The sequence below is a fragment of the Sporothrix brasiliensis genome (genome assembly GCF_000820605.1).
Source record: "Sporothrix brasiliensis 5110 chromosome Unknown Cont19, whole genome shotgun sequence".
NCBI lineage: Eukaryota > Fungi > Ascomycota > Sordariomycetes > Ophiostomatales > Ophiostomataceae > Sporothrix > Sporothrix brasiliensis.
Window position 1 is genome coordinate 1,833,105 of NW_024467138.1, and position 25,587 is coordinate 1,858,691.

The following is a 25,587-nucleotide window of genomic DNA, read 5'->3' on the forward strand; positions in this document are numbered from 1 at the left end:
TTCTTTGTCAAACAGATGGTACTTTACAGTTTTCAATTATACCAGTCAATACCAAGGCAAATCTGCCGGAGAATGCTCTTTACTTGTACATCATCTCTTGTCCAGAAACAAAACAGGATCCGTCGAGACGACTCCAAGACATTGGCAATTCCAATTGTTCAGCGCTAAATTGCCTGCAGAATGACGTTTTAGCGGTCGTGCCTCCCGTAAACCGCACCAGTAATGAATACCACGCCCAGCACGCGTCGCACTAACCGCGCCTCAGCCTATGAATAGAAAGTGCACGTCCCAACTCAACCCAAAACGACATCGGTCGGACTCGACATCACCACGTAGACGACGCCCATACTGACCAGCCGAGCCATCTATCCTGGCACAGTGGCACTCTTTGCGTCGCTACACGATTCATTGCGATCCTCGCACATACGACGTTCTTGTCCACCGTCTCCTCCGCCTCTTGCTGCCCGCCTATTCCCTACGTCTTGTTGCTTTATTATTTTATCGCCAACATGCCGTACAACACAACGGCCATTCCGCCTCGGAAAGAGCCTACGGGCCAGACCCAGCTACCGCGTACGTGCCGTGCCATCATTTCGGGCCACGGCCTCGCCGCTAACGTCTCCAGTCTCGAGAGTCCGCAAGATCATTGCCCTCGACCCGGATGTGTCCATCTGCTCTAGTAATGCAGCCTTTGTCATCACACTGGCGACCGTACGTGCTTTCTATACGGCCCGCCCGGCCTCCTCTCTCGACGCCCCTTGACTGCTAATGCCCCCCCAGGAACTCTTCATTCAGTACATCTCCTCCGAGGCCGAGAACATGGTCAAGCTCGACCGCAAACCCCGCCGCAACGTCCAGTACCGCGACCTCGCCAATGCCGTCAACCGCGTCGACCGCCTCGAGTTTCTCGAGGACACCGTCCCCGTCACCGTTCCCTTTGGCCGTGTCAAGCGCGACGCGGCTGCCGCGCAGGCCAAGCTGCGTAGCGGCGGCACCGTCGGCGGCGACACGACCGGCACAGGACCCAAAGGCCGGGGACGTGCAGCTGGCGGTGGTGTTGAGTCTGCTACTGGCGGCGGCGGTGGCGGTTCGCGGAGCAAGGCCCGGTCATCGACGGGCGGTGCACCACCCACGGCCATCTCGGCCCTGATGGCCAATGGTGAGTCGGGCAGCGGCGGCGGCAGCGGCCCAGGCAAGAAGCGGCAGCAGGTGCTGTCCTTTAGCATTCTCAACGGCGACGACGAACACGACGACGACACCCACACCCACACCGACAAGAACAACAACAACAACCACGGCGGTCGCGCGGGGCTGACATTCCGCTCAGCGGCGCCCTCGTCCGGCGTGGCCGCCGCCGCCGCTCTGGCGCAAGCGGCGGCCGCGTCGGGCGCCGTGCAGGACGACTCGGGGCCCGATGCCCAGCTGGAGCAAGACATGCAGCGGGCACGCGACGACGGCAGCGGACAGAGAGACGTGTCGCGGCGAGACGGCACGGCACGCCTCATCGGGGCCGATGTCGACATGCTGGACAGCTAGTTTGGCGGGATGCGATGGCGTGTATTTGTTGTTTTGGTTGTACGAAAATACCTTGTTGTATCCAAACTAAATTATAAACTTGTATAAATGCATAATGCCCGTGTGTGCTGTATGATAATGTAAGGCAAAGAAAGCCCAGTGCCATGTCACCTTTTTATCTTGCCGTAAAAACGCCAGTACGCCCTACATCGGATGCCCGTCTATGTCAACAACTGCGCTCTCGTCATCCATCTACATCCTCCGGTGTATTAATGCGTTTGCATCCCAGAGCAGCACGCGCTCGTCCCAGCCTGTCGACGCCACCCAGCCGCCCTCGCCAAACAGCGACCAGTCCACGCCTGTCGTGAACTCTGTGTGCCGGTTCATCACGCCCAGCTCCGTGCCCATCCGCACGGGCATCTGCTGCTGCGACGGCGGCGGGGCCGGCGGCGGTGGTGATCCGTCCGTCCATACCCGCACCGTCATGTCGTAGCTTGCACTCAGCAGAATGTCGTGCGCATGCGGGCTCCACGCCAGCCGCCGCACCGCAAACTCGTGGCCCATCATGTACGACAGCGCGCCGCCCGCCGGGTTGCGGATGTCGAACGTCCGGATCACCTTGTCCACGCCACCCGTCGCAACCACGGTGTCGTTGTACTTGTTCCAGTCGTGCGTGAGGATCTCCGCGGGCGCGCCGCCCATCGCGCCGGGCGGGGGGACGCCGCCGTTGGCGAGGTGCGGCAGGTGGCCCGCGTGCGTCGGCGGCGCGTGCACCGGCACCGTTGCGACGAGGTGGTACTTGGCCGAGACCGGCGTGCGCAGGTCGAAGATGCGCAGGTGTGAGTCGCTCGAGGCCGCCGACACGATCGCCGGGTTGGACGGGCAGTAGGCGGCCGAGTAGGTGCAGGTGCCAATCGGCAGCGTGCGCAGCGCCTGGTTGCGCGTCGGCGACCACAGCTTGACGGTGCCGTCCCACGAGCTCGTGAGGAACGAGTCCTTGGTCACGGGGCTCCACGACACCGACAGCGCCTCGCGCTTGTGCTCGTGGAAGTTCATCACGGGGAAGTTGTCCACCGACAGGTCAAACAGCTTGAGCGACCCGTCGCCGCAGGCCACCAGCAGCTGGTTCTCGTTGATCTCGGACCACGCCACGTCAAACTGCGAGTCGTTGGTGTCCCATACTTTGCCAATCTGCGCGCCCGCCGCCGTCAGCTCCAGCACAAACAGCTTGCCGTTGCCGATGATGCCAAAATTGGCCGACGACGCCACGGCCACGCGCGAGTCGTAGTACGGCGAGTACTGCACGGCGTACGGGTTGTACCCGGGCGTGCGGAACTCGAGCATGGGAGCGGCCATGATGGAAAGAGGAGAGGGGACGAGGAGCGGCGTATTCAGTTGAGAGGGGCAGAAGTGGCTGGCTGGATGCAGCCGTGCGGGCGGAGGAACAAAAAGGTGCTCGCTGGCCGATGACGCTGGATAGCGAAGGGGAGCTTCCTTCCGTTTACGCCGGGGAGGTCGGGTCCCTCGTTCTTGCCGTTTCGGCGTTCTCACGATGAGTCGTTGCTGCCGGATGTGCGCTTCGTCTGTTAATTGTCGGCAGGTGCAATGCAGATTGCCAGCGAACGTTGAGCTGGAAGGCGGTCATGAGCAAACCAAGCAACAATTGCAAACATCTTTCTGTGGGGTTTGGCGCCGTTTTGGCTCGCTGGCTGCTGAAATTCCGCCGCTGCAGATGCCTCGGCTTAAGTGCGGAAAAGCTATGACATGCTTTGCTACGGGAGCGAATGCTACACACCAAAAACGGCAAGCCCACTAAAGTCACGTTCTCGCAACTGTTCCTTCCCCAGACTTTCCGCAGGCGCAGTTGAGCTCCCACGCTCAGAATTGGAAAGCGCGAATGACAATGGCCAGCATCTCATCGACTTTGACTTACATAAACAGAATCACCCAATGCGTTTCTCACTCTTCACGTTTGCATACTAAGTATACTTAAATATCGGGTCACAGGCCTCGCCCGTGGCAATGCGCCCATTGCGCGGTCTCGAGGGCTGACCGGGATCGCCAGCCTTGCAAACGCAATATGAAACCACGATGCGTGTAATCTGTACCTGGCTAAACGATCCAAACAGGGAAGATGTATTCTGTAAGTACGACATAGCTCACGCCCATATGGATGATTATGAGAGTAGATACCATGTGGGCTGGTCTGAGGCCTGTGTGACCGGAAAAGCTCGAGTTTCAGCAGGGCCTGTGCCTTATATCAACGGCTCTTCGGGACAATTGCCTGCCCTGCAGACCGTGGCCTGTCATGTTTCAATAAGTGCCCAGATCCCAGTGATCTGGCTTGTTTTGTCTCTTCACCAATACGGAATGTGTGCTTACTGCACAAACATCTCAGGCCTATATTACAATTTACGGGCATCGCGCTGCAATCACTGTTGTCGTCTCACCTGCTCACCGGGCTTTGTATGACAAGACGCACTTAAAGAAGAGAGAGAAAGCGAGAAGCAAACTCCAAACGGGTCGTGCGTCGTACATCGTATGTGGAACGCGCAGCTTGGCCGAATGGGGCCAGCCCGTGGACAATCCTCATTACGAAAGAGTTTAATATCCTTTCCGCGCTGGTGGGCAGCAAGACCCAAACGGCTGGGGTTGGTGGTATAATGTTGACCTGTCCCAATCTGGGAGAGGCTCGCTGGCACGGCTTGTAATGATAACCACGGCCTGTTCTGTAGAGAGACGAAGCGACGGCACAGGAAAATAAACAAAAACAGAATTTCAAGGAGGCTTGCCGACCGCGTTGTGAGAGCTGTGGTGCTTGAGCACGACAGCCTTTGGTTCCCACAGCCTGCCTCTCAATTAACAGGGGTTGGGAGGATGCAAGGGGACGGTGGGTTGCACGTGACTACGAAGTACATGAAAATCCCAGCAAGGAGATGAGCTGCGATGCACAGCATGCAGTAGCCTTTCACGGCGCGCCAGTGCTGCGTCAATCTTGTCAGCATAGGGCATCGTGAGGGCTGGCCTCCTTCTTGGACATCTCACGGCCACAGCTGGGCTCAACCGGCGATGGTCCGCTCGTTTTCGGTCGGCAGAACAAGGGATCAAAGCTGAACGACAACGATCGATGTGCTGCAAGGTGAGCTGCAGGCTGTTCGCCCCTTTTCCTAGCGACGTCTAAATACCGTGTGTGCAGGTGTCTCCACACAGTGTCCAAAAGCCCCATGGATTCAACGTGTCCGCCTCTGGTTTGAGCTCTCGCAGAAGCCAGGAGACAACGCTCCGTTTGTCGCAGACACCAAAGAATTGAAGCAATTGGCCAGGTAAAGTGCGCACTCGTTGTGCCGAGACAACGGCAGCAGCATCTGTCACTCACTGCGGCGGCGCAGGTATTACAATCTACTTATCCAGCTTCGAGCAAACGAGGGAACACGGAGTAGAAACAAGTCATGCGCTGCATATCACACGATGTAACTTTTGTGTCTAGAATACGAGACTGGCGAGACTGGCCAATGTCATTCCCTCCGGCCCATGAAGTTTGACGTTCAGCGGGTCCTAGAAACGAAACGAAACGTCTTTCACCTCCTCCATTCCTCCCCAATCTGTCCACCGTTAAAAACATTTTCCTTGAATCGTGCGATTCATCGCACAGTCGTAAAACAGTGCGCGCTCAGGTCCTGCCCGCTGTCGCGGTCAACCAAGCACACTAGCGTGAGATCTGTGCTTCGGGAACCTGGCCCAGCCAATGACAAGCTCTGTATAGTGGGGCTTACCCCCGTTCTTAGCGTCCTTTCCTTATTTGCTTCCCTGGCGAGTCCCAGCCCACCACAACCAGCCATAGGCCAGAATGGCAGCTACGCAGAACACGTCCCCACACGCTGGCCGCTCACCCCTTTCTCCTTGGGCTGCACCTGCCTCACGGCTCAGTCGTGGTTCCTTTTATTTTTTTTGGTGCTAAAGCACGAACCCCTTTTTCGCATCGCCAGGGGGGGGGGGGGGCTATCCCGCCCAACGGTCAGTCAATCCAAGGGCTGCCAACTCCGTCCCCAAAAGGAACGTTTGTGCTACTGCGTGAGTGTGTCCCCTGCCACGACTGTCCCCAAAAGGTCCCCCAGTCTTTTCGCTCCCCTTTTCCGCCTTTTTGTCCCCTCTGGCCTACTCCTTCTTTCCATTTGCTTTCCACCTAACCCCTTTTTTCTTTCTCGCAATTTCCCTTTCTAGAAGGCATCGGCCTCGTTTCTCTCCCCTAATCCATTTCTTTTTGGAACTTTCGCTGCTATCCCTCTCCCTCCTTCGCTCTTTCCCACTTCCCTTCGGAACACACCACATCTCACGATCCTTCTTCCCGTTCTCTCGTTTCCTCGAGAGCTTCGACCGACCGTCGTCACAAACTGCGCGACGTCTCCCCGGAACCTCGAACCGTTCAACTTCTCTTCTCAATTTGCCGATAGTTTTATTTTAATCTCGTCCGTTGTTAGGTAGGTTTGGACCAGTGATCCTCGCCCTTGCCACCAGGACACCCCCTTTTTTATGCGGTAGACGACGGTGGACAAAGAAACGGCAGGAGCCAGTGAAAGAGACATGACAAGATGTGCATCGACTCTGCGCCTTCCTCGAGGAATTCCACTGTGCAGTGTCTCTGGACGCCCACTCGCAGCTTCTCTTTTCTTTGCTGGCCATTCTTTGGCGGTGTCCTCGCAATCTTGACAGAGCCGCTCCCCTTGGTCCTGCCGTTTCACAACTCTTCCGGTCTTTCCCTGGGCAACGTGACGGGCGCCTGCCTTTTCTGCCATCCCCTATTTTAGCAACCTACACGTCGATTTTCATTCATCGAGCGCATCGCGTTGTCGCCAAAAGTGGAAAGTGCTAACCAAGGCACCGTCTTTTCTCTCCCATTAGGATCCTTCTTTCCTCGTTCGTGCACTTGTGCCTTCCGTATATTCCAAAATTCCGACCTGGTCTAGCCCCTGAGGTTGTCAAAAATGGGTAAGAACTACTGCTTTCCACCTGTCGAATTGCCCGATATGTGCCGTGCTTTCCTCGTTCATGCTCTTGCCTCGTGCTTGGATGGTGGCTGCCTGTGACGAGCAGCGCTTTCCCGGACGCTCGCGGTTGCTTCGTCTTGTTTTTAGCGGTAAACAACACATCGCCACCTTGCGAGCTTTCGTCGACCATTGAAGCTTCCAGGCCAACCACTCCTCTCCAACAAACAAGTCAAATTCGCCTGCTCCAAGCTCACTTGCTCGGTCGAACGCTTGTCTCATCTTGACGTGACGACCCATCAAACGCGATACACCCAGTCTCCTCTGCTCACGGCTCGTCCCACGACGCGAAATCATGCATTTCGACCTCGGCAGCCACATGAGACCCCGTTCTCGCAGTGCACAGCTGGAAAAGGCCCTTACTAGCGTCGCAAGCATGGGATCCATGTCTCTCACAGACAGCAAACGCTCACGCGCTCCGCTGGTCGCCCCGCTGGTCGCCCCGCAGCCAGCCGCTCCTCTCTCGGAGAACAACAATATGGCCAATGCCGGGGGCAGCCTCCGGAGCACCGCTCGTGGCAAGCGTACTTCCGCGCAAATGGTCCGCTTTGACGAGGAGCCGCCCAAGCTACTGCCCGCCATTCCGATGACCTACGATGAGCTCTATGCCGGCCCTGAATCCGCTGTCGATGACGAAGCTGAAGCTCCCGAGATCGAGAATGCGAATGAGCCTGAAGACGCCAAGGTGGTGGATGAACATCTCGAAAACGACGGCGAACAGAAGGGCGTCGAGGACGACAAGGAGAACGCCAACGAAAACGAAGACGAGACGCCAGAACCTCTGGATTTGACTAGTTAGATGCTGTCCTTGTCCCCTCTGCGTCCCCTCGGCTGCGCTCATCCTTGCCTCGTCGGTCCTGGAATTTTCTGGACCCTGGAAGCATCGCTATAATCGAAGCACTGCACAGACGGCGTTCTCGTGACACACTACACTTTACAAACATTGAAAGAATTGTGGCTAACATTGTGTTTTCCCTTTCAGATCCGAACGGCTCTATCCCTTCCCCTCCCGAGGCCGTTGCGCCCCAAGCTCCCCCGAATGGTAAGCTACTTTGTGATTTTCTATCCTTTTTTGGAACTTGTGTGACTTCAAAACGTGTTCACTAACAAATTCTCACAGCGCTGAGCGAGCATCATAACATTGTTCGGCGGAAACTCACGGGCTACGTTGGCTTTGCGAACCTGCCCAACCAGTGGCACCGCAAGAGTGTCCGCAAGGGCTTCAACTTCAATGTTATGGTCGTTGGTAGGTTGCTCACTCTTCAAAGGTTATTTTTTTTAAAAAAATTCTTCCATTCGCGGCATCACTGACTCGTTGGTTTCAGGTGAATCGGGCCTCGGCAAGTCTACTCTGGTCAACACCCTGTTCAACACCTCCCTGTACCCCCCCAAGGAGCGCAAGGGCCCCAGCCTGGACATCATTCCCAAGACCGTGACGATTCAGTCCATCAGCGCCGACATTGAGGAGGCCGGTGTTCGCCTTCGCCTGACCGTTGTCGACACCCCGGGCTTCGGCGACTTCGTTAACAACGACGAGTCGTGGCGCCCGATTGTCGACAACATCGAGCAGCGATTTGACGCCTACCTCGATGCCGAGAACAAGGTCAACCGGATGAACATTGTCGACAACCGTATCCATGCTTGCGTTTTCTTCATCCAGCCGACCGGCCACTCCCTGAAGCCCCTGGACATCGAGGTCATGAAGCGCCTGCACACCAAGGTCAACCTGATCCCGGTCATTGCCAAGTCGGACACTCTGACCGACGAGGAGATTACTGCTTTCAAGCGCCGCGTAAGTGACTTGGTGTTCTTGCTTATGGTTTTGCCTTGATGGCAAAGGCCTTTCGCTAACTGTCCGCTAGATTCTCGCCGACATTCAGTACCACAAGGTCCAGATCTTCGAGGGCCCCCGCTACGAGCTTGACGACGAGGAGACGATTGCGGAGAACAACGAGATTCTGTCCAAGGTTCCCTTCGCCGTTGTTGGTGCGACTAACGAGATCACCAACGCCGATGGCCGCAAGGTCCGTGGTCGTCGCTACCCATGGGGTGTCATTGAGGTCGACAACGAAGAGCACTGTGACTTTGTCAAGCTGCGCCAGATGCTCATCCGCACGCACATGGAGGAGCTCAAGGAGAACACCAACAACATCCTCTACGAGAACTACCGCACCGACAAGCTCATTCAGATGGGCGTCTCGCAGGACCCGAGCGTGTTCAAGGAGGTCAACCCTGCTGTGAAGCAGGAGGAGGAGCGTGCCCTGCACGACCAGAAGCTGGCCAAGATGGAGGCCGAGATGAAGCTTGTCTTCCAGCAGAAGGTCTCCGAGAAGGAGTCCAAGCTCAAGCAGAGCGAGGAGGAGCTGTATGCTCGTCATCGCGAGATGAAGGACCAGCTCGAGCGCCAACGCCAGGAGTTGGAAGAGAAGAAGTCGCGCCTCGAGAGTGGCCGTCCCCTGGAGAAGGAGGGCAAGAGAAAGGGCTTCTCCCTGCGTTAAACCGGCAGCGACCACGTTTCTTTCGACGGTGCCTTTGCAACTCTGCGATACCACACGGCCCACCGCTCTGGTCTACCCGGCGCGACAGCGGCACGGCGCATGCGCACTTGTCACTATTCTTGTCTCTTTTCTTATTTCTTGCGCTCCTTTTATCTCCTCTACGATCCTATGTCTCGGTATACGCGACGCTCACCGCCGTCGCGATACGGTACCATCCCGCCGCTATTCTTTTGTCTTTATATTATGTCATCAGATTCCCTTTTATTTCCAAGCCTCCTTGTTATTTCTTTTGTGTCTTTTTGTTCTTTTGTTCTTTTGTGTTCTTCTTAATCACATTTCTAATTCACGAGAACAAAAACCCACCTTTTCCCTGTGTTTTATTGGCGGTGTGCAGCAAAATTGTTTTCACAGAGTAACGGTTATGGAGAGGATGGGCAATGGAAAGAAAAGGAATTAGCAACACTTTTTGTTATCTCGTCGTTTTTCTGTTCAAACGCGCCCTGTGGACTGGGATGTCATCTGTGTGCCTCGACTGACCCGAAGAGCGGTTGATGACTGCCTCTGCTGATGCTCTCCTAGTTTCCCAACTTTTGTAATAATGTCGGGATCGGGACTGCTTTCAGCGGGCAGGGCATAAAACAGCTGTCTGGACGGGACGTACCATGCGTTTGTCGACTGTCTTTTGATTGTCTTTATTGTTGTTCTGGAGTTCTGTGGCTGTCACCAAAAGATATACCGTGCTCGTACGAGGGATGCTTAGGCTAGGCTTCGTCGGATTGTGTTTGTGTCTTTTGAGTTGGACCGTAGAGAGGACAGACCACAATATCACCTTTATTTTCTCCGTATATCCCATGCAATTCTTGAAGGAGGTTGTGGTCTTGTCATCAAGGCACTGTATGTATGTACGTCGTATTGCCTGCATTTTTTTTTATTTTTATTTCTTTTTTAGTTTTTGTCTTTCGTGCTTTGCTCTACCGTGTATCTCCTCATTGCTTTTTGTTTGTCGTCTTATTTCCTCAGTTTGCCTCCTTATCCGTAGCATAATCTTACAAAACTACTTGCATCGACATATGCCATCCGGGCGCTCCACCGTTAATGGCTTATCGAATGACGAACAATGTGAATCAGAGAGTGTATTCTATGTTACAGTGGCATGCATATATGCGTACAGACTTTTTGTTTTGCGGGACATACTATTCACACAAGCTGTAGAAAGCGGAAGAGAACGACAACAGAAAAAGAAGGACTCCGTATTCGACGAAGCTGACTGTGTTGTAGCCCCTCTAGCCTCGCCGCAGGTACCAGTTGAAGGCCAGCTGGGAGACCTCCGGAGGGAAGGGGGTCGGCACCTCGGAGTAACCGGGACGGCAGACCGGGTGGCGCAGGTAGACGGCGGCGCAGATGTTCTGGTTGACTTCGAGGTAGCGCGGGATGAAAGCAAAGGCCCGCATAAAAGGCCGCGGGCGCCAGGGCGTGGCATACGGTTTGGAGAGATCGACGGGGTTTTCGGCCTCCTCAGCCAGGAGCCTCTTGAAACGCTTGCGCTCGTTGTCCGTCAGCTGCGGCGCGTTCAGGTCCTCGTTGTGGCTGTTTGTGATTTCCAGCTTGTTCAGCATGTTTGCCAGGCTGTCGGCCAGGGGCGCGTTGGGCGGGGGCCTTCTGGACCGGTCGTTGGGCGTACGGTAAGCCTCTTTCAAGAGCCTTGCGAGGACCGGCCACGTTTTCTTGGCCGTCTTTGTCTGTTCGAGCGCTTCCTGGACTTTTAATATCAAGTGGCCAGAGCGGTCCTCGGTGATCCAGTCGGAGTCTTTGTCGCCCTCTGCGGCCGCCACCTCGGCCGGGGCTGTCTCAGCTTCTGCCGTGGCTTCTGCAGCTGTTTCTGCCTCCTTGGCCGCGCCAACTACACCCAGATTTCTGGCCCGCCTCGCCTTCCGTGAGCTCTTCTTCATACCTGTGCCGAACAGCACGTGGTCCACATCGACCTGGAACATGTCGCCGGGGTTCAGCAGATAACCAGGGTAGATCATCTACGGACAGAGTTAGCGGGGACAACCACCAGACATTACACAACAGTGACACAACAGTGGCACAACAGTGACACAACCCCTAAGCACCTTCCCACCAGCTTCCTCACATACCTTCTTGCCGTTCACCGTGACGGCACCGTGCACGACAAACTGGCGCGCCTGGCGGGCACTGCTGGCAAACATGGCGCGGAAAATGGCAATGTCCAGACGGCGCTCCATGGGCGCAAATGCCATCTGCATGTACGGCGTCGTCCGCTGGGTGACCTGGTTCGTGCCGGCCTCCGGGTCGAGTTGTGGTTTCCCGAGGGCCGGGTCCGTCGCGAGGCCTCGACCGCGACCGGCGGCCTGCTCGGAACCGTCAAAGCGGGCCATGTAGCGCGGGTCGAAGTTGGTGACGGACTGCAGGCGGCGGCTGAACATGCGCTCCCACTTGCCCTCCTTGATGTGCTCGCCGTGGTAGCCGCGGGTCAGGGCCTTGGCCGCCCATTTTTGCTGGAAAAAGGTGCGCCCGAGGGACGGCAGCTGCGGGTAGTTGGCTTGCATGTTGAAGAGGTTGTACTTGTTCCAGTTTTGCCGTAGGCGCTGTGCTGTTGTTAGCGAGGTCTGATTTGTCTCGTTGACGTCGGCTACCGGACGTCTCTCCCGTCTCCCATCGCCCGTCTCCCGCTCCCATTGCAACTTACCACGCGCCGCAGGCTGTGGTACCGGAAGGATCGTCTATTCTTCATGGTGACAGCGGTTTTGGGGATCAATTGGCCGTTGCCTCGAGTCGGTCAGTCCCCAATAGCACCGCCACCGTGCTCGTCTTCGTTTAAGGGAGATCGTCAATCGGTCTGTCGGCAAGTGGTCGTGGTGGCGCTGGTGCGAACGTCACTCCTATTTTGTCGTGTGCAGTTCTTAGTCCTCGCTGGTCGGACGACACTCACAAAAGCTCACGCCTCCTGGATGCTAGAAGAAAAATGTGCATTCCGCGAATCACAACGCTAGCGTGGAGCGCGGCTTGACTTCGGGAGTGCACGTGACCGCGTACGACCAACAAGTCACCATTCCCCCAATCTCCCGTCTGAATATGCGATCAATCGACGCACCACGTCTTTGACACATGCATAGCTCTGTTTACATGTTGCGTCGGTGTGCAAACAATGCGGCCGTAGCCGTTGACGGGCGTCACTGTCGTCGCAGGAGGTGGCCACCCATTGAATGACTCGCACGTGACTCTCTGACAGAAATATACAAGGCGCGGTTGCTCTCGCCGGATGGGTCATCTCCACTGGTACGTCGTGCCTGCCATGGCCTGTCAGCCGTGCAATTGGACTATGCCCCACTAAGCCATGCACTTGAGTCGCTCAATGCACCTTCGCTCCTGCACTTTGCAGCATCAACGCATGCAGAGAAACGGTCCCGCATTTAAAAACCAGCCGCTAAGTTTTTTTTATTTTACTTTTTTTTACTTTCGCAGCTACTCGTCCGCTTTGTCTGCGTCGCGTTTCTTCACCTTGCTTTTAACTTTTCCTTTCCGCGCTCTCGTCTTGCCTCTGTCTTCGTCTCTTCGTTTGTAACAAAAGAAGTCTCTGTCTACCGTCCGCTGTTCGTCCCAATTCTCGCACGAGCATCGCTCCGCGCATAATTCTCAGCATCTGCAACCACTTCTTCTGCTCCAACCACCGCCACAAGCACACACACACAATCAACAATGAGCGACGCACCAGCAGCGCCCGTCGAGGCTGTCGAGGTCCCGGCCGTCGAGGCTCCGGCCGTCGAGGTGTCGGCTGAGGAGACTGCGGCTCCCACTGCCGCCGAGGAGACGCCCGCAGAGACTGCTACGGACGCTCCTGCCGAAACCACCACAGACGCTCCTGCCGAGACTGGCGCAAAGGCTGCCGACGGCAAGAGCACCAAGAACAGCAGCAAGTTCGACCCCAGCGTGCTGCCCGAGTCCGAAGATCACTCGGCCATCCAGACCCAGGTGAGTCAACAGCAATCGATCCCCGGCATCACCCACTCGCCCTTTCGCCCCCTCGACCCGCCTCCATCCGCTAACCCATCCTTCTCCAGGTCCACTTCTACTTCAGCGATAGCAACCTGCCGACGGACAAGTTCCTGTGGGAACTGACAGGCGGCGCCGAGAACAAGCCGGTGGAGCTTAAGAAGATCTGCCAGTTTGGCCGCATGCGTCGCTTCAAGTCGTACGAGACCGTGGTCGCTGCTCTGCGCGACAGCAAGTTCCTGACCGTCAGCGGCCCTGCCGGCGCCGAGGTCGTCGTGCGCAAGCACGCCTACAACCCAGACCGTCCCCGCAGCAAGATCGACGCCGCTACCGTCTACGTCAAGGGCTTTGGCGACGAGGAGCCTTCGACGCAGTTCGACCTCGAGGCCTTCTTCACAAAGTACGGCACCGTCAACGCCGTGCGCCTGCGCCGCACTGCCGACAACCTGTTCAAGGGCTCCGTCTTTGTCGAGTTCCAGGACCCCGAGCAGGCCGAGGCCTTTCTCAAGCTCGAGCCCAAGCCGCGGTGGCGCGACCAGGAGCTCAAGATCATGTCCAAGCCCGCCTACGTCGCCGAAAAGTCCCAGCTGATCCGCGAGGGCAAGATCGAGCCCAACACCAACAGCGCGCCGCGCTTCTTTGAGGGCCGTGTCCTGGGCGGCAAGCGTGGTGGCGGCGGTGGCTTCCGCGGCCGCGGTAACGGCCACCACCACGGTGGCGACAAGAACGACTGGAAGAAGCGCCGCGACGACGACCGCAAGAACGGTTTCCGCGGCGGCCGCGGCGGCCGTGGCGGTCGCGGTGGCCGCGGTGGCCGCGGTGGCAACAACTGGAACAACAGCAACGAGCGCAGCAACGAGCGCAACGACGAGCGTGCCGCTGCTGCTACGCCTGCCGCTGCCGCCAACACCACAAACGGCGGCAAGCCGGTGATCCACGCGACCAACGAGAAGGGCGAGGTCGTCGACGCCGCCAACGGCAACAAGCGCGCCCGCGAGGACGACGGCGCGGCGCCGCCCGCCAAGAAGGTCGATGCCAAGGAGGCATGAGCACGACCTGGTGCCTGCAGTGCGCTGTTCCTTCTTGGCTGATTTTTCCCCTATTTTTTCTGTATTTGTGTACTCGTCAGTTGTGTGCTAGACCGGCTGTGCTGTAATCTTCTTTTTCCATTTTGTATTGCACCTGCCGCCATGAATTTTGGTACCACATCCTGTTTTGTTTTTCGTTCTTTTGACTTTCTTTTGTTTGTTTTTTGGCATATTCTTGCTGTGTTTGTGTTCGGATCATTCGGCGTTTAGGAACCTTTTAAAACGAGACAGGGAAAGAATCAAAGTGAAAAAAAGCAAAAGAGATAGCATCACATGCCCCCGATACGACATAATATCGGGCGCGACAAACAATTAAACAGACAAACAAGATACCAGTTGCCGAACAAAGGTCACGATTCAAAGCCGGCTCGATGCGCACTTGTATTCGTGCCGTGCGCCGCTCCGTCGGCCCATTCCGGTGGATGTAGTCGGTCCGCAGTCCGAGTCCAACGCCTGCTGACGCCATTCACATGCGCCGGCATCTGTTAACGGGATCGACCGCTCTGATGTTTTCAAAGCAAATCCCGCGATGCTGAAAAATCCACTGAATACAAGCCTCATCATTTGACCTTTTGCGCAGACACAAGATGCAGACTAATTTACGACGAACGCATTGTGCAGTTCGAATTGTGGTGGCTCTGGCCCCATCAACCAGATCGAGCGCTTCATGCAGGCGGGCGTACTTTTCCGGCGCCCTTTTGCGCCGTTCCCAGCGCTTTACGAGGATAGACTGGCGTCAGTGCTGCAGCACATCCGGCTTCGCGTCGAGATCAATAAGCATGGCAAACTATAAAGCTCTCTGCTGCCCAATGGCCGGCATGTTTGATTGACCTATTTGCCCACGTTCCTCTCCATACTCATCTCCTGAATGCTCACCGAAACTTCCTCAAAATGCTGGCCGTTGACGACAAGAGCCTCCCCGAAGTCCTCAAGGCGATGCCACACTCGGGTCCGTTCTCGTAGAGCTGGCGTTTTCTCCCAATAATCAAATGGATCACTGCTAACACATTCAGGCCTGCTGGTGACACCCCACGTCCACCACGACACCTATGACGCCATCAGCCCCAAGAACATCGACCTCGCCGGTAAGGCTGTGCTGATCACGGGCGCCTCGCGCGGCATTGGCCGTCACATTGCCATTTCTTACGCACAGGCCGGCGCCTCGCAGATTGCCATTGCCGCCCGCGGCGATACGAAGGAGACGGAGGCGGCTGTCCTCGCTGCGGCCGCGGCCGCCGGCAGACCAGCCCCTACGCTCCTGGCCATCTCCCTCGACACCACCGACGCAGCCTCGGTCGACGCCGCCGTCGCCACACTCACCAAAGCCTTTGGCCGTCTCGACATCCTCGTCAACAACGCCGGCGTCCTCGAGCCCGTCAACCTGCTCGGCGACAGCGACCCACTCGCCTGGTGGCGCACCTTTGAGGTCAACATCAAGGGCGTGTACCTGGTCAGCCGCGCCGTGCTGCCCCTGTTGTTTTCGTCGCCCAACGGCGGCCGCACCATTGTCAACCTGACCAGCATCGGCGGCCTTCTGGTCATGCCCACCATGAGCGGCTACAACACGTCCAAGCTCGCCGTCTGCCGCCTCACCGAGTACCTGGCCGCCGAGTACGCCGACAAGCAGCTCGTCGCCATGGCCGTGCACCCTGGCGGCGTCGCCTCCGACATGAGCCTGAGCCTGCCCAAGGTGTACCACGCCAACATCACCGAGACGCCCGCGCTTGTCAGCGACTCGATTGTGTACCTGACGCGCAGCCCACAGCTGTGGCTGGCCGGGCGGTATGTCAGCGTGCAATGGGACCTCACGGAGCTGGAGGCCCAAAAGGATGAAATTGTGCAGAAGGATCTGTTGAAGAACAAGCTGGCAGTGTAGATGTAAGAGCGAGCGTCATGTCCGGATACAGACCTGAGACTACGCTTGACCGTGAGGCCGATACAAACACGGCTGACCGCGGTCAGAGCACAGGGTCAGATACGTAGACTAGGGGAAGCCGCTGGAAACCGGACCCATCGTCGGATTCTTTGCGATGCATCGGGAAGGAGCCAAGGATAGCAGTTGGACTGGTATAGGAAACTTTTAAAACCGTCAAAAGCGGGCCTGGACCCCGGCAGGGAGAGAGTGGCCGCTAACCGCTACGTGGACAGGCGGGAAAGGAAGGCGCAACCGGTTGTCAAGTGCTCACTATTTCGGAGTCACATCCGAAGGGCAGGAACAGATAACAGAGAGCGAGCTTGATAGCAAGACACAACAAGACACAAAGGCCATTAAAGTGAACGAAATGCTAAAACAGCATCTCGAAAAACTTAAGAGGTTCTCTCTCATTTTTTTCCATTCTTTTCTTATTTATTTGTTTACTTTGTCCGAGTTACAAAGTCTGGTGTAAGAGGAGCAAGACGTTGTGTATTTAACATTGCCCAAAATGTCGTACAGTGGCATTCACCCTGATGTACGCGCTCGCTTATATGCATTCCGAGAAGGAGCAAGGTACAACCGGTCGCGGTCGAGGCCGCGCGAGGGAACCGGTCGTCGGGCGACTACGATTCGACCCCGACGGCTAAGCTATAGACAAAGACGACTAAATGTGGGCTTGGCGGCGTCCAAAATGTAATTGTTTTCGAATTTCGATTCTCAGTCGGTCTTTTTGGTTTTCCGGGTCCAGACAATGCTTTATTCGAACAGTCAGACATCGAGTGCTTGCTTCATACCAAAGCATCGCCTCGCAAGGCAATGTAAACATACTAAAACCGGCTGGTTCTTGTATGCGCCTCGTCCGTAATCCATTGCGTTATCGCTGTGTTTTTTGTGCGCGAAGCCCCGTCGTCGGATTATCAGGGTTGGTATCTCACTTTTAGTTTCGTACGTTGCATTTTAAAGTACCTGTAGAAGGCCGTCTGTCCTGTTGACTTTGCATGGTTCTTACCACACCGAAAGCCACATGGGAACGGGGGGCGGAGTTTATCATTCTTCTTATGGCAAGTTACTGCGGTCACCAATCGGTGGTACAGCCGATAGCCGGCCGCCAAGGCCGTCTTCGGGACCGTGTCGCCTTCATGGGACTGTGGGAGTATGACGTACTCACTGCGTAGGCAGTCTGCAACGTCTTGTTATCTCGAGGTGTTTTCGCCTGTCTGCTAATCTCTGGCTACTTTTTCATTCCTTTTCTTCTTTCTGTAGGACCGACTAATACGGCCCACAACACAAGCATCACTGGTCATGTCGTATGGAGACAGTCGGCAGCTCAAAGCTCCGATCTCCACTGAAAACACAACTCTAAAAGACCACTGGGTCCTGTTCTTTTTGAATAGCTGCTTGTTCAACTTCCGGCTCCTTTCCTCGTCCATTCTTCCTTGCCTCTTCCAGTCCCATTTCTTTTTGCACAAGACTTCTCCTACCTTATCGGATACCGTATGCGAATCCGGGGGAGCAACGTATTGCACCGATGGGACGAAAGAGTTTAGGAAAATAAAAGCGTTTGGTAATTAGGGGAAAGGAGCTAGCGGGTCAGACACCCGCTTCTAACAACGCTCAGGCTCCGCAAATATACTCCGTAAATACACTCCGTAAATCCGGCTGGAGAGTCGTGCAAGCAAACGACATCAAGGCCATGATCCTCTTTGCGATGATCGCTGGCCCACCCACTACTTGCTCCTTCCCATGCGAGTGATGCTTTGCCATTCGTCCTGTTGCGGAGCGTCAAAGTACAAAAAGGGAAGGAGTGCTCCTAGAAAGAGGCGCATGCTCATGATCCTGGAGAAGGCGCGTCCGATAAAAGGACCTTGGGAGGGATGATACCACTAGATACTTTCCCTACGCAGCCGTTTTTCAAACCCGACATTCGCTAGGCACTTGACAGACGCGGCAAGAACAAACCATCAGCCAACAGTAGAAAGGGAAAGCGCGTCCTGTGACGTCTCCTCCCTGGGCGGACGTCTTTCACGCTTTGCCACTTCAGTTCGGCAACCGTCCTCGTGGAGCCAGGAGTGCAGGCTCGAGTCAGTGCCTCCTCGTTCTCCTCTTTTAGTAAATTTGAGTTTTCTCACTGCTCGGCCATTGTCCACTCAGGTTCTGACGTTTTGTGTTTTTTTATCCATTTTTTAGGTAGTTCTCCGCGGTGTGGGGCCTGCCGAATCGGCATGCTTTTGCCGGTTCCTAGCACACCAGCAGCTTCCTGGTTTGGAGTTCGGCCGTTTCCACAATGTAGGTCGCTGGGAAGGAACGAACAAGGAAAACAGGAAAGGAAGGAGCGCAACGAAAGAAAAGGAAGTAACGATTGCGGATGACTGCTTTCCTTGCAAATATCCCACCCACAGCATCCATAATTTTGCTTTCCCCTTTTCTGGTTCTCTGGAGAGCATTTTGAAGTTTCTTCGCTCTTCGCCTTGCAACAGTCAGCCCGTCCATATCGGCAGACGTTTGGCCGACTTTCGCAGTATCTCCAGGCCTCTTTCTTTTTCTATTTTCCTTGATTATCCAGTAGCTCTCCTACCTCGTTCGTCGGCTCCGTGACGCTTTCAACGTCGTATTTGACTTTGCCGTTCGCCTCTCCTCCAGTCTCAGCCTCCGTCACCGTTACGCCTCCACACCATTTCTATTATACCTTGAAATCAATTCATCATAGATATCTTGCGCTTCACACGCTCTCTTTCTTTGCATCTTATCCTATCCCTTTGTTACGCTGGACATCTTTTGACATCTTTTCTTTTTTTCAAACCAAAATACAGCGAGTTTCCTCCTGCATCGAATCCTCGCCTCTAATCTGCCTTCAAAAAGCAACAGCAACACAATCAGAAACACCGACGTAAGATCGGCGTTGCTTATTTAAATCAAAAATCTACCCAGCGATCTGTTGACGAGCCACGATTGTTTCCAGAACGTTTCTAGGATCGTCTCGTTTAGAACATCAACTTTAGAATCTCACACCTTCCATGGCCTCACCACCAGAGGCGTCGGGCGCCTCAGCTTTGTCAAGCGACCCATCCCACAAGACAGACTTGGCGTCATCATCAGTACCCGCAGTTTCTTCATTAGAAAACGTCGACGGTGGCGCCAATGAGAAAAAGGAAAAGTTTCTAGAAACCGGCGACGCAGCCTCTCTCCACGAGTCCGACGACAGCAGCGACGATGACAGTAGCAGCAGCAGCAACGGCAGCCGCTACCGTGCCAAAGAAACCCAGGCCAGTAACAAAAAGTCCCGGTCCCGTTCCATTATCTCGCGCTCATTATCTCGAACCCGGTCTCGAACCCGGTCACGGACGCACTCCATAGCCGACGGCACAGCACCCGTCACACGGACAGTTTCTGAAGTCCGCGGCGGCGTCTATTTCACTCGCGACGTTGAGATTGACGGAATCGAGCGGGAGGAAAAGGGCGAGCGTGCCGGCCTGTCGCATTCGAATGCTGGAGGCAATATTGACCTCGAAAAGGGTGTCGGTAACGACGGCAGCAACCTCAGCCCGGGCGGCGGCGGCGGTGCAGAAAAGAGCGGCGCGGGTGCGGGCGGTGGTGCTGGTGATGATGCAGATCCCAACTTGGTCAAGTGGGAGGGACCCGATGACCCGGAAAACCCCAAGAACTGGACCATTAGCAGAAAATGGGCGGCCGTCTTTGTCGTCAGCCTCTTCACCTTCATCTCGCCCGTGTCGTCCAGCATGGTCGCACCTGCCCTGCCGGATATTGGCCGCGAGCTCGACATCACCAGCTCCGTCGAGCAGCTGTTGACGCTGTCCATCTTTATTCTAGCGTATGCCGTCGGTCCGTTGTTCCTCGGCCCCCTGAGTGAGCTGTACGGCCGCGTCATTGTCCTGCAGCTCAGCAACCTGCTGTACCTCTTCTTCAACCTCGGCTGCGGCCTGGCCAAGACCCGCGGACAGATGATTGCCTTCCGCTTCCTGTCGGGCTTTGGCGGCTCAGCTCCGCTCGCCATCGGTGGTGGCGTTCTTGCCGATCTCTTCACCGCGGAGCAGCGTGGCCGCGCTCTATCCATGTACTCGCTGGCACCACTCTTGGGCCCGGCCGTGGGACCTATCGCCGGTGCCTTTATTGCCCAGAACACCAGCTGGCGCTGGGTCTTTTACTCCACCACCATTGCGGACGGCATCATTCAGTTTGCCGGTCTGTTCTTCTTGCGCGAGACGTTTGCGCCGGTTTTGCTGACGTGGAAGCGCAACCGCCTTCGCAAGGAGACGGGCAACGACGCGCTCTATACGGCGTTTGACGAGGCGCGTGCGGGCGGCGTCTGGTACACCCTGCGCATCGCACTCAGCCGCCCCTTCGTCATGGTGAGCTCCCAGCTTATCATCCAAGTCCTTGCCTTGTATATGATGTACCTTTACGGCATCATGTACCTGGTCCTGGCGACCTTCCCGTCCCTGTGGACAGAGGTCTACCACGAACGCCAGGGTATCGCGGGTCTCAACTACATCGCGCTGGGCGTGGGCTTGTCCGCGGGCGCCCAGGTCATGGCTCCGTTGCAAGACCGCGTCTATGCATACCTCAAGCGGCGGTATAATGTGTCTGTCGGCCGCCCCGAATTCCGTGTGCCCATCATGGTCCCCGGCTCGATCCTCGTCCCCGCGGGCCTCCTGATTTTTGGCTGGACGGCCGAGTACAAAACCCACTGGATCGGACCCAACATTGGCGCCGCCTTGTTGGCCAGCGGCGTCATCATCGGCTTCCAGTGCATCCAGGGCTACCTTGTCGACACGTACACGCGGTATGCGGCCAGCGCTGTGGGCGCTACGACTGTTCTGCGCTCGATTGCCGGTTTTGGCTTTCCCCTCTTTGCCCCGAACCTATACTCCAGCCTCGGCTACGGCAAGGGCAACACCGTTCTGGCGGCCATTGGCATTGCCGTCGGATGGCCGGCACCGTTTCTGCTTTGGAAATATGGGCCATATCTGCGGGCAAAGAAGTCCAGCTTCCAGGGTTAAATTGACTTTCAAAATTCCCTAATATTAAAAGCTGAAGGGTGTGTGAAAGAAAGAATAACAACAAGCGAGCTGATGAACCTTTGTCACATATTGGTTTCGTTTTCGAAAGTCACTTGCAATATGAGGCGTGGTTGGTTAAAATTTGTTAGACGGCGGGAAACAAACCGTGTGTAAAATGATAATGCAGAATAATACCATTTTAATGTTAATAGAATAAGAAGCACCTGCACGAAATAGAACGAATGTTCGAGACGAGAAAATCAAAACAGGTAGGCCAGGTCGTTGAGGAACAGTAAATCCAGCGGCCGACAGTAAACAGCCACAAAAGGCGTTCAGGTCATCGCCAACGTCAACATCCCTTACCAATCATCCCATGGATAGCTCCAGGCGATACGTACTTGCACTCGCCCTGTGCACCCACAGCCGAGAGCGTCGGGGCGGGCTGAAGGGCAATATCCCGAAAGTCGATGTTATAACAAGGCTGTCGAGTTGAGCACGATATCCGAGCAGTGCGGTCGTTGCTGCTGTCATTTTCTGCCGAGCGACTGTTTTCGGCATTTAAAGTCCCCGTGAAGTTGCTAAACGCGATGTTGCTTATTAGTATATTGGATGTTCCCGGGTACGATCCTAGGCACGACACATTAGATGAGTCCCGGATATGTCAATATGGAGAGAAGTCCGTGATGCAGGAGTGAACATAGCCTCGCTCTTTTCCGTCTGTCCATGTCCCTACCATTGTTTCCGCTGTCTTGATCGATAGCAGGGCCACTGCCTGCGCCGTCGAGGTGGAAATTAGCAAAGACCACGTTGGTCACGCTTCCTCGGCCACCGCCGTTCGGCTTTCCAGCGCTTTCATAACTTCCACGCGGCTGAAAGACGGTCTCGCCCACCCAGGTCTTGATGTAGGCTGAGTTGTGCATGTCGCTGTTTCGAGCAATGAGGCGGACATCTCTGACGACCACATTGGCAACAGATGAGTCTTCCTCCGGATATTGGCCAAGGCTTCCAATGGCCACGCCATTGCCTCCGTGTATTGTCAACTGCACAACGCCGTGTCAGATACGGATGCTCCTCTGCGCACATTCTGGAGTGCGTGTATAACCGAACACAAGGGAGCAGATGAAGGGCTGCCTCACATTCTGACAGCAGATGTTGAAGGACCTCGGTTTGATTGCAATTGCATCATCGCCTCTAGAGGAATGCCATTGTCAGCGAACAACGCCTAAGCCAACATATATACAATACATGTAACTGTCGTCATGGTACCCTTGAGGCTCTGTTAGCTCAACTGTCTGCCAGCAAAAGAAGCAGACACAAGCGCGGGTCAACGGCAGAAATAAAAACAAAGTGGAGATTTCTCCAAACTCACGTACCTTGATAAACAAAATTGGTCAGGGCTACGTTGTGTGCGTCCATGGTATCGAAACCGTCTGTGTTCTGAACCCAGTTCTTGCCTGGTGGAGCTGTAGTCGCGGTGTTGTTCACGTAAATGTCATCGAACCATAGATTGCTGCCATTCATCACATTGATGCTCCACAGAGGCGACTGGACCACAGAGACTAAGCTGTTAGACAAGCAGAGGGATGATCGACAGACATGACAGACATCAGACCACTGGTTGCTCTTTCAAAGCTTTCCGGAATAGCGATCACTTACAGCGCCGGACAACCACGTCGCTGACGTTCCAAAGGACAAATGGCATAGGACGGCCAGCCTGCGTGACGCCCTGTTCGGCTGCATACCAGCTGTCTCCTCCGCCATCGATGCCGCCAGTCCCGTGTCCGTTTATTGATATTCTTTCGCCAGAGAGTACGAAGCCAGCTTGATGGTTTTGGAAGGCAATGGGATACCCATTGGCACGCCAGTACGTGAGGTTGGTGGAGAACTGTAGCACACGGTCAATACCGGGAGAGCCCCTCCGTGACCATATGGCCTGGATCCGGAAGAGTGCTCACCTCCCATACACCATGCCAGTGCACGGTTACATCCTTGACAACTGGGTTGAGGCGAGAGGCTATGGTGTACCTCGCGCCCTTGGGAAAAACGACCGTGCCGCCGCCATCGCAATCAGCAAACGCCTGTAGGATCTGAGGAACGTCATCCACAACATCAGCACCGAAGCCAGTGGTTTCGGCCTGCTGCCGGATCGGCGTGACAACACAAACTCTGCCATCTGCAGCAGGGCTTCGTGGCTGGAGCATCGCAAAAGGATGCAGACCCGAGGCCATTACGCCTAGAGGAAGCATCGTTGCTATCACAACTGCTGACGCAAGCATCGTGATCATAGTTCGTAGGGCTTGCACAGCGATCGTCAGACTTTCTGGCCACGAAAGAAAAATAATCTCATACCCCGGACTCTGTCCCGGTGGAGAGGTGCTTTTCGATCAAAGCAATGCAAGGCCAGTATCAGGCAATATCAAGCCGCTCGCCAAGCCACCGCCATCCCATCGTCTTCCATCCACCTCTCGCTGTCGCTATATCTCTGACCTCGGACTTTTGTAGTCTCACTGCTACGAGAAACGGAGAGGATGAGAAGGGAGAAGGAAAGAAGTATGCAGAACAAATCTTGTCCAGGTTAAGCTTCTCCACCTCCCGGGGTTTGAAGTGGATTGCTCCTGCCCATCAGTACATTCGTACAGCCAATGTTTATTGCTCCGTCCAGGCACACGTGCCTGTCAATGCGTTGTAACGCGACTTCCCCAAATTTGGGGATTTGGTTAATTCAAGTGGTCAAAACCCCACACAAAACCAACCACTGTAGCCTGTGTGTGGCTTCAATGTGCCCACCACCTTCGTACCTGCCGATCCAACAGTAATTACACACCTGGACCACGCCGTAGCACCTTCCGTCTCAAGTCTCAACGCTGCTGTTGCGGCGTTCATACTTGCCAGCTGCGACTGCCGTGGAACTGGAGAAACTGTACCTCTGTAGGCCCTTCGAGGTAATCATCCCATCGTGCCTTCCCTGCACACCATATTTTGGGGCTTCGTGACTTGCTCTCCGCAAAGGTATTATTTGTGGGAAGGCGCGGTTTCCATGCGGCTGCCCCGTTGAAGAAGGAGAGACACACCAAGGCGATCCTCCAAAGCCAAAGTACCCCTTGTCTCTTTTCTGTCTCTCATTCTCTGTCTCCCTAAGCGACTGGTCTTCGTTTTAAACCTCTTCCATCTTGCTTCCCCATCGTATATCATACGGCGGCCGTCTAAGAAGCTCCGACACTGTCGTCCGTCTCAACCTCTGTACCACAAGTCCCAGGTCCAACGTTTCCTCAACTCCTATCCCTGTCGCCGCCCAATCACGGAGTATTCCGTTCCTCCAAGACTCGAGACCAACATCGACATAGGCTCAAGTCGTGGCGATCTGGCGATCTGGCGATCTGTCGAGTTAACCTTTACGCTTTCATTGGCCATTGATACTCCCGGGGCACCTCTTTTGCTACCGAACCTACGATGTCCCAGTAGCGGTTGCACACTTTCAGGTTCAGGTAAGAAGCCTCATCCGTCTCTTATTCCCTTCTCGTCCATAATTTTCGACGCCCGTGGCTGCACATTATCATCGCCCGCTGGGCCCACGTATTCTTTGCCTCCTGCCTGGGCATCTACCACGCTTGGAACATTCCCGCCACTTCCTGCGAGTCATCGTCCCTTACCACACTGCATTCGTCGCGTTCTTCGAGACCGTCGGTTTGGGTGGGGTCGGCTTTTTCTCGCCATCTGATCCGTCGGGCCAAACTCGTGGTCGTGGTGAATAGGCTGTTCCAGCTGAAGACCCGGGACTACCAAGCCTGACCACCCGGCCTGGGCTGGGCCTCTTTCTCAATCAACGTACCGCCCTGGGCACAAAGCAAAGCCCTTTGATCTCGGCGCCTCTCCCCACCATACCAGCAGACCAGCCCGCATGTGTTGCGCCCTTCCCCTCTCCTTGCCCAGGCCCCATTACGTTTTTATTCACAAACAAGTGTGCTTCGACCGCCGTTTTTCTCTCTCAGATGTGTATTCGGCGTAACGATGTGGGTGTGTGGCTGCGCTCTTTTACTGACCTGGCATCTATGTCTTGTTAAAATTGAAGCACGACCTTTTTCCACTCCCGGTACCCGCGCGAATTCTCGTACGACATACGACGTATTTTTCCGACTTTTGCGCATCTCGAGGCTTTTTCTCGAGAATCGACTCTTCACCGTCAACAAGCACTCACAAAAAATCTCAAAAAACGCTGCTGCTCTCCTGCTCTTCTGAGACCTACTACTCTGTGTTTGGCAACCGACAGCGCCGGACGGCAACTTCAGCTCTCTTGGCTAACTCTGTCAGCCTTTATCGAACTCTCATTTGGCCTCTCGTCGGCAACACTCTTGCATCAAACAGGCCACTTGAAATAAGTCGGCAAGTCGGTGGCTGTCTGCGAGGCTTATCTATTACCAATCGTACACTGTGAGACATTGTGACTCTGGATACGTCAATTTCTCGCTTTTGTTCGCAAACATTGTTCTATTGGCAATA

General features: G+C 55.4%; 8 protein-coding genes across 8 annotated transcripts; 5 read left to right on the forward strand and 3 right to left on the reverse strand.

Annotated features, from left to right (window-relative positions):
* Positions 1-509: 509 nt before the first annotated feature.
* SPBR_00822 (cbf nf-y family transcription factor) lies at positions 510-1,536 on the forward strand (the record flags this gene model as incomplete). The annotated part of the gene is made up of 3 exons (XM_040759141.1): positions 510-573; positions 626-711; positions 781-1,536. The coding sequence occupies 3 exons, from the start codon at positions 510-512 to the stop codon at positions 1,534-1,536; spliced, it is 906 nt and encodes a 301-aa protein (XP_040618321.1).
* A 231-nt stretch (positions 1,537-1,767) lies between these two features.
* Positions 1,768-2,871, reverse strand: SPBR_00774 (peroxin-7; the record flags this gene model as incomplete). The annotated part of the gene is made up of 1 exon (XM_040759093.1): positions 1,768-2,871. One exon carries the CDS (start codon positions 2,869-2,871, stop codon positions 1,768-1,770), a length of 1,104 nt encoding a protein of 367 aa, XP_040618322.1.
* Positions 2,872-6,933: 4,062 nt separating this feature from the next.
* On the forward strand, positions 6,934-9,055 carry SPBR_00317 (cell division control protein 3; the record flags this gene model as incomplete). Its single annotated transcript, XM_040758636.1, has 5 exons — positions 6,934-7,351; positions 7,540-7,599; positions 7,678-7,803; positions 7,883-8,349; positions 8,420-9,055. The coding sequence occupies 5 exons, from the start codon at positions 6,934-6,936 to the stop codon at positions 9,053-9,055; spliced, it is 1,707 nt and encodes a 568-aa protein (XP_040618323.1).
* A 1,283-nt stretch (positions 9,056-10,338) lies between these two features.
* SPBR_00570 (30S ribosomal subunit) lies at positions 10,339-11,810 on the reverse strand (the record flags this gene model as incomplete). Its single annotated transcript, XM_040758889.1, has 3 exons — positions 10,339-11,082; positions 11,194-11,664; positions 11,766-11,810. The coding sequence occupies 3 exons, from the start codon at positions 11,808-11,810 to the stop codon at positions 10,339-10,341; spliced, it is 1,260 nt and encodes a 419-aa protein (XP_040618324.1).
* A 965-nt stretch (positions 11,811-12,775) lies between these two features.
* On the forward strand, positions 12,776-14,118 carry SPBR_00645 (lupus La protein; the record flags this gene model as incomplete). The annotated part of the gene is made up of 2 exons (XM_040758964.1): positions 12,776-13,048; positions 13,138-14,118. The coding sequence occupies 2 exons, from the start codon at positions 12,776-12,778 to the stop codon at positions 14,116-14,118; spliced, it is 1,254 nt and encodes a 417-aa protein (XP_040618325.1).
* A 930-nt stretch (positions 14,119-15,048) lies between these two features.
* SPBR_00856 (NADP(+)-dependent dehydrogenase) lies at positions 15,049-16,033 on the forward strand (the record flags this gene model as incomplete). Its single annotated transcript, XM_040759175.1, has 2 exons — positions 15,049-15,106; positions 15,171-16,033. The coding sequence occupies 2 exons, from the start codon at positions 15,049-15,051 to the stop codon at positions 16,031-16,033; spliced, it is 921 nt and encodes a 306-aa protein (XP_040618326.1).
* Positions 16,034-19,086: 3,053 nt separating this feature from the next.
* SPBR_00349 (MFS multidrug transporter) lies at positions 19,087-21,090 on the forward strand (the record flags this gene model as incomplete). Its single annotated transcript, XM_040758668.1, has 1 exon — positions 19,087-21,090. The coding sequence occupies one exon, from the start codon at positions 19,087-19,089 to the stop codon at positions 21,088-21,090; it is 2,004 nt and encodes a 667-aa protein (XP_040618327.1).
* Positions 21,091-21,731: 641 nt separating this feature from the next.
* SPBR_00512 (galacturan 1,4-alpha-galacturonidase C) lies at positions 21,732-23,318 on the reverse strand (the record flags this gene model as incomplete). The annotated part of the gene is made up of 4 exons (XM_040758831.1): positions 21,732-22,130; positions 22,492-22,649; positions 22,747-22,975; positions 23,046-23,318. The coding sequence occupies 4 exons, from the start codon at positions 23,316-23,318 to the stop codon at positions 21,732-21,734; spliced, it is 1,059 nt and encodes a 352-aa protein (XP_040618328.1).
* Positions 23,319-25,587: the final 2,269 nt, after the last annotated feature.